Source organism: Phalaenopsis equestris, unplaced genomic scaffold (genome assembly GCF_001263595.1).
Source record: "Phalaenopsis equestris unplaced genomic scaffold, ASM126359v1 Scaffold000054, whole genome shotgun sequence".
NCBI lineage: Eukaryota > Viridiplantae > Streptophyta > Magnoliopsida > Asparagales > Orchidaceae > Phalaenopsis > Phalaenopsis equestris.
In genome coordinates, this window is record NW_018164496.1 from 1,926,832 (window position 1) to 1,934,900 (window position 8,069).

Sequence of the window (8,069 nt, forward strand, 5' to 3'; positions counted from 1 at the left end):
CCAAATATAACTAAACTTTAACTAAACCCCAAGATTGAATTAAAAATCAGCTTAAACTAAAAATTATCATCCTAGCACTTTCTAAAGGCAAATTGCCCCAGCTTGCCCAACTACCCCAACTTATCAAGGCAACTAGAATTAAGAATTTACTCACTAGCATGAAGTCAAATGGCAACTTCTTATGAATTCAACCTCCACAAAATAATCAGCATGCACTCTTCTCTTGCTATAATCCTTCTGTATTTTATGACAGTAAAACATTAAGTATTATTATGCACTTTCTTACTTTCAGTTTAATATAACATTTCATGTCACTCTAAACTTTGACCCAACCTATTAAAATAAGGTTAGTAAAACTCCAATACCATTCAAATAAAAAATTGAAATTCAATCACCATTGCTTTCTATTTTGGAAACTTAATGCATTTTCTGACAAAACACAAAAAAAGGACTGAAATTTATTCACAAACATATAGCAACTTTACATCACACTGAATTCAAATCAGCACGATATGTTTGTACTGTTTATTTGTTTCTAAAATGTAAGCATGTACAATTAAATAGCATCTGCAAACTACAATGAAACCTTATTAGGAAAAACGAAAAAGCACAGCCCACCCTTGCAAGCCTTAAGAGTCATAAATACTTCATGACTGAGTGCTAAGATTCTCACTGCTGGCCCAGCCATTCTGAATTTGGATACAATACTGCAGATTCCAAAGAATATCATCAATAGATGGCCTCTGCTTTAAATCTTTAGATACACAATTAATAGCTATTTCAACAGCCCTTCTCAGGGAATCATGTGCAAATGTGTTGCGAATGGCCGAGTCCACTATTGCGCCAAGTTTCGCCGGAGATTCATTCAAGCTCTTCAGAAGCTGAACCAGCAATTTATATATATTCAGATTTTTTTTTTTTATAAATTACAAGAGAAATAAAATGTAAGCTGAGTTTCTAGAAATGTACTTGAGCTCTGACTTCATCCAACTCCTGTGCTTCATGAGGTTTGCCTGTAATGACTTCCAAGAGGATCAAACCCAACTGATAAATGTCTTTCTTTTCACCATCATCAAAATTTTGAATGCTGTTTATCAGAATGACTATAAGTAATCGTAGCTTTACCAGATTGACTACTACAAAAAAAGTGATTAGAAAACATGTATTACCTGCCAAAAGTCTCGTCTCCGCAATCAGCGAACGGGATTTCACAACCAACCTGCAGAAGACACTGAGTTCTGAATCTGGATTATGGCATGAGAGCTTTAAGAACTTCATAATTTGAACAGTTTTGAACTAACCTTTTTGTTCTTATTCTTTGGTAATACAGGAAGATTATAATTACTAATTTTTGCTGTTAGAATTTCATCCAGCAAAATGTTTTCGATTTTGAGAACATTCCCTGATATACCAGGGACTATAACAGAATGCAGGAATTGCAATCCTTTAGCTACTCCGATTACAGCTGTTACTCTCTGTGGCCATTTAAGCATCTCACGCTTTCTCCAATCTGCTAGAGTAGGAACCAAAAATAAGAACACTTCAGAAAGGTAATAGCGGTTTATAATGAGAGCCTGAACATCTCAAGAATGTTTGGTTACCAGTAAGATGTGGTGAACATCTCAAGAATGTTTGGTTACCAGTAAGATGATTCCTAAGAGTTCCGTTGGAAACATATTCGAAAACAAGGAAAACAAGGCTTGGCACATTAGCGTTCCCCTCGCCATTAGCAATGCAATGCCCAAGGATACTGACGAGATGACGATGTCTGAGCTTAGAAATGATGTCTATGTATTGAAGAAGGCTCTGAGATGAGTACTTTTGTTTCAACTTCAAGCTTCTCACAATAACTGCGGAGCCATCTTGGAGCCACCCCTTGAAGAACTAGGGGATAGAAAAAAAAAAAAGAATAAAAACAATTAGCTTGGTATGAAACTAAGAAATGCAAGATTATCCCCAGAAATACAGAAGCAACCTTCAGTATTTGAGGACAATTAACACATTACATATGTATGTTGTATTCGCAAAGCCATCTATGGTTTCAAACAAACACCATGTCAATAGTACTACACCTTTTCCAATCATCTCAAACAACCGCAACCAAGCACCGAGGAACCGTCTTTTTTCATCCATAAAAATGGAAACAAACACAACTTAGTATTCTATGTGGACAATATTCTCCATACAGGTAAAGATGACTCATTTCAAACCACTCTCCTTCAAAATCTAAATCACAATTTTCATATGAAAAATCTAGGCAACATTTCTACCTTCCGTGGCATTCCATTCCATCACATTTCCAACAAAGATATAGCTGTTCATCACATTGCCATACAACAATAGGTAGCGGATACACTTACCAAAAGCCTGTCCATCTCTTGATTTAAGTACCTTTGCGACGAACTCACAATCCAGGTACTGGATCATTGGTTGAGAGGAGTTATTAACGAACCAAGTAGATGACATAGCTTGCAGGACACCTGCATCTGATCTCCATTCATGTGCAACAAACTACCTCAATCCTAACCATTGATTTATGCAATGAATTCCCTATATATACTATATATGTATACTTCATCCTGTACTCCTTTTCCTCTATGAATTGAGCTACGTACTGGTAGCAGGAATCAGCTATTTTGAAATTCTGCAAACCTCTTACCTCATCTAGCAATCCACACTCTTTTCAGTCATCCCAACTATACTTCGGATTATGGCCTACCTCATTGAAGCTTCAGATTTAATACGTTACAAGAAAATTCATCAATCAAGTACTAATCCTATGCAATTTCGAGATCTTGAAACACTCGAGTACTCAAATAAGAAACTCCCAAAATTAACTAAGGTATCATGCAAACTCTACTTCAGCAAACTTATTATCAAATGAGTGTTTTAATGGAGAAATCCTATGGCACAAAAAAATATCTTGATCCGACCGACTAGACCTAAATGTAGCACTTAAACTCGAAAGTATAGCCAAAAACATCATCGGACTATTTATTGGACCAAACAATCACAGAATTTCATATGCTTATAGTCAAAAAGAGTATATCAATGAGATAAATCCGATGAGCTTAAGATCACCTAATTTAGAAACCGTCAAAGCGTTAAGATTTCTAAAAATGTCATATAATGAAGAGCGATCAACTTACTTTGTCAGAAGAAGTGCATTGGTTTCAACTAAAGTAACCAGAATGCCCATAAAAATTATTTAGAACAAGCTTTGCTTTATCATTTTAATGGAGAATTTCTACAAAGGAGAATTCGGGAACACGAGTTCTAGAGCTCTACATGCAATATACGATGTCTTCATTTTCTACCATCAACACCCACCATCATCTTCCATCAAAGTTAAGTGTCATTGTTGCCACACCAATCATTAACCGTCTTTTCCAGCCACTTCGGCCTACTAACCCAGCATAGTTGAGTTCCATCAAAATCAATTGCATAATCGCTAACATATTTTACTGTTTGCAAGCAATGCTAGCGTGACCATGACCGATATATGTTGATTGTTGCAACTATCTGTTGAATTGAGCCGATGCCCATCTTCTGGCATCATCAACCAACACCAATGGCCATTGTCATGTCTTATAATCCCACCTTCTCTAGTGATATAGCAAAGCAAATCATTACATTTTTCAATCTATATAGTGGGATTATTACATTATCAACTTGGTTCTTGCATGAGTTGTAATTATTACCAGAATAAAAAAATTAAATTCTCAATTGGATGCTTCAAGGGCAAGCATAACAGCTGGATACAATGGATTTTTAATGCCATAAAATAAGATCACATGGGAAACAGAGTATCTTAGGCTCCGTTTGGCACTGATATTATCACAAACATAAATTATTATAAAAAAAGCTAATATTAAGTAGTTATAACTACTTTAAATAATGAATTTATTTGATCATCAAATGGAGCAACTAATATTAGTATTTTCTTTCATATGAATATAATAAAAAGATAATTAATATTTAATTCATCACAAAACAAATTTAACTGTTTTGGATTTATTATGTTTTTTAATTTTGATGTGTGCTAAGAAATTTGTGGCAATAGAGTGTCAGATTATCGTCTTAACGTGGTACGAAGATTCAACACACACTCAGAAAAAAAAAAAAACACTAATAATGACACCAAAAATTTTTATGTGGAAAATTTGAAAAGGGAAAGGGTCTTAACCAGCTGAAGAGTTCCACTATAAAAATATGATTACAATTGCAACCACTTGCCACACAGGAGAAAAATGGTTAATAGGTTTCTCAAGTTCCAATATCAATGTACTGATGAATTTGTTGCTAGGAACGACGACAACCGATAGCCATTAGCGGCGTCCAATCGGTGATGGTCGACGGTGGTTGGCAGTAATTGACAGCTGGCGGTGGTCGACGGTAGTTGACGGTGATCAACGGTGATCGGCGGTGATTAACGGAGATTAGCGATGATTGACAACAGTCGACAAAAGTTAGTGGTAGTTGACGACGGTCAACGGTAGTTGATGGTGATCAGCGAAAGTCTGCGATGGTCAACTGAGATTAGTGGTGGTGCTGGACTTCAGCTCCTCAATACTTCAAGCTCTTCCTCAAATCTCAAACTCTCCCTCCCACATGACCGTTATGTGACTCTATTTATAGTGCTCTGGGTGCACTTATTGCAGAAATATGAATCACTTTGATTGGATGGTCCGAAAAGCTTCCTTCGATCGGACGGCGTTTGGTAGACATTTGAGTCCCTTAACGATGTCAAAATTGAGCAATCTTGGGCTCGCTGAATTCGTCTTGTCGATACGCTCAATTCGATTATAGGCTTGCTAGATTCGACATTTGTTTGATCTTCTAAATATTCCTAAAAAACTTCCAAAAGTGCTTGATCTGAGTTTGATTTGACTCAGATTGAACTAATTTTGGTAATATTGGATATGTCTTGTCGGCGTCTCGTTGAGCCGGTCAGTTTGACTGTAAATTTGCTAAAATCATAACTCTTGATGACTTTTAATCGAAGTTTAAACATTTCTTGCTAAAAAATTGCCTTGAGATCTATGTCATGCCTCAAGATTCATGTTTGATGTTGGGAAATTTATTGATGATGTATCAAATCTAAATGCTTTGTCATTTTTTTCCAATTATTTTAAAAATAGAAACAGCATGCTGAAAGCAGTATCAAGTGGGCCCTTAGTCCAACTGATGACAACAGAGGTAATGATGCATCGTTTGTGGACAACTGGGCTTGCAGAGGTTTGACATGCATAAAGAGAAACAGTTTATTTCTTCATTCAACATTTGCCAGAGTAAAAGACAGTAGTATTACCCCCAATTAAAAGTTGAACCATTTAAGGGAAAGTTACATGCGCAGCACTCAATTCTTATGTATTTACATATCTCACCTTAGACTTTGATATTTACATACTAATGCTATTTTTTAGGGGTAATTACATACAGACCACCCAAAACTTGCTATTTACAAAAGAACCACCCTCTTTCATCCATTTTTTAAATTCTCACTCAAATATCAAATATCATGGTAAGAACCCAACCCATATTTTTCATTTTTATCAAATTCCCAATAATTTGTTCATGGCAAGCTTAAATACATCTATTCGGTAGTTCAAGAAAAACAATTAGTTGGTGCATTTTACATACAGACCACCTGAAACTTGCTATTTCCAAATTCTCAATAGTTTGAATATGACACGCATAAATACATCAGTTCAGTAGTTCAAATAAATCACCTTGGGAGGTTAATTTGTAAATATCAATGTTTTGTGTGGCTTGGATGCAATTATCCCTTTTTTGTGGGGGCAATTTTACATACAAACCAACAAAACTTGCTATTTACAAATTCTCAATAATTTGAACATGGCATGCATGCATAAATCCATCCGCTCGGTCGTTCAATTAAATCACCTGGGCGATTAATTTGTAAATATCAATGTTTCGGGTGGTCCATATGTAAATGCCCTTTTTTACATGATATTAAAGATTTAAGTGCTATCTTTGTAAAACTAAAAATTTAGGCATGAGATATGCAAATACATAAGAAATATGTCCTGCATATGTTAGGGATACAGCTCCATGTCTGTTCAAAACAATAGTTTTAAGCAGCACACCTGTCCCTGACGACCATCTGAAATCAAATTGGATGAGTCAAAGCCTTTGGTGGCTTCTTCAAGTTCCTCAAAAGCAAAAACACGGTATGGTGTAATTCCCAATGTACCAATAATCACTCCCTGAGACATGTGCCCTGCAAAGATCAAATTTTTTCCATCAGAACTTATAAACATAACTTCAAATCAGATCAAATCTACTTTCAAAAAGCTTACTTGCATCAGCTGGAGTTCTTTTGGCAGAAAAAATGGATTTACTGTCATCAATTGTGCGGTGCAAGGACTTCACTCCATTGATTTCTGGTTTCACCTTCCTGATGAATAATAGCAGCAACAGCCCGAACAGTAAAACCAATCCGATGATTCCTCCCACGAGGCTCAGTATCAGGCCCAATTTGCTCTTGGAGCCAGCTTTCTTGTTGGAATCCGGCAACACTGCAGCCAACGGCTTTTTCATACAGTAAGAATTCGGATGTTGGTATATTAGATCAGCAGTTGAGAGACAGTTCCATGAATTGAGGACGAGAAGATTGGAGGAGTTATGGCGAATGCAAGGAGGCAAACTTCCCACCAAAAGATTGCTTGATATGTTAACAAAATTTAGATCTTTTCCACAAGATAGAGTTGCAGGGAAAGCGCCCTGCAACTTGTTAGCTGACAAGTCTAAGTATTGAAGAGTTGAGAGGGAGAAAAGAGATGGTGGAATCGGCCCACTGAGCTGATTGAAAGATAAATCAAGCTTCTCAAGTTGATGTAAGGATGCAAGAAGCGCGGGTAACTCTGAACGAATGCGGTTTTTTTGAAGTACTAGTGTTGCAATGTTGTTCCCAAGGGAAGGAAAGTCAGGTCCGAGAAAATTTTCACCCAAATCTAATTCGCTGAGAAGGGGCATGGATTTGAAATCAGGAAAAGTTCCATTGAAGTAATTGGAGCTGAGATTGAGGGATTTCAGAGAAGACATCCTCTTGATTTTGGTAGGCAGAGGGCCCCAAATACCTAAGGAGACAAGTGAGAGGGAGGTGAGGCTGTTGAGTCTGGACAGAGTGGTGAAGAGGGAGTAGGAGGAGAAGTTAGCCGACAGAGCGGGACGACGGCGATCGCCCGAGATGGAAAGCTTGGTAATTTGGCCGGTGGAGGAGCATGATATGGAAAGGGAGGATGAAGAGGGGAGGTTGCAGAAGGAAGTGTAGCGATTCCATGACACGAGTGGTGGGGGGTATTCGAGGATTCGTCGGAGGCGGAAGATGGTTTGAGACTGGGAGGCGGAGAGCTGCTGTGCGCGTGAGAAGAGAGGGAGAAAAGATGAGCTTATGTGCAGGAGGAAGACGAGGAGGAGGAAATGGGGCTTCGGCATGGAACAAAATGACGTTTTTTTCAAGGTTTGATCCAAAGATAGAATTTTTTTTAAGGTTTGCGGCTTGGAAACAGATGATAGACACAGATTAATGGCGCGGTTTTGCCTTTTGGGTTCAACTTTGAACTGAATCTTAAGGTCTGAGAGCTTTTCGTTAATGGCGGGCGTCTGGCAGCAGAGAGAGAGAGAGAGAGAGAGCGAAGATGAGTTATGAGAGAGCGAAAGAGTTATGAGATGAGAGGGACTAGGGGTCCATGGATGAGGGAATGGAGGGTGGCGGGAGAGAGGAAGGGGATAAAAGCAGTGAGGGCTTTACAGACATGTAGCTCGTGAGCATCACCTCCGGTTTGATGGACTGTGAAAATGAGAATTGAGAGGTTAAATAATAATTATATAATAATTAAAAATTATTCAAAAATATTGGATTTTGACTTATAATTGAATCTATATTGCCAAAAAATAAGTGGAAATAAGGTAGGCTTAGGAATTCTCTCAGTGCATTGGAGTGCTGACTCCTATTTATAGAGGGGTTGACTTTGCATTACAAATTAAGTATTTATTATAATTGAATTTACATAGATCCTTGATCTATCTTTAGTATCCTTTTT

General features: G+C 37.5%; 1 protein-coding gene across 1 annotated transcript; it reads right to left on the reverse strand.

The window, feature by feature from the left end:
- Positions 1 to 430: 430 nt before the first annotated feature.
- On the reverse strand, positions 431 to 7,805 carry LOC110019289 (probable LRR receptor-like serine/threonine-protein kinase At1g14390). The gene is made up of 7 exons (XM_020716908.1): positions 6,324 to 7,805; positions 6,111 to 6,244; positions 1,641 to 1,884; positions 1,302 to 1,510; positions 1,170 to 1,219; positions 970 to 1,087; positions 431 to 881 (listed from the first exon to the last, which is right to left on the reverse strand). The coding sequence occupies exons 1-7, from the start codon at positions 7,459 to 7,461 to the stop codon at positions 648 to 650; spliced, it is 2,127 nt and encodes a 708-aa protein (XP_020572567.1). The 5' UTR covers positions 7,462 to 7,805; the 3' UTR covers positions 431 to 647.
- Positions 7,806 to 8,069: the final 264 nt, after the last annotated feature.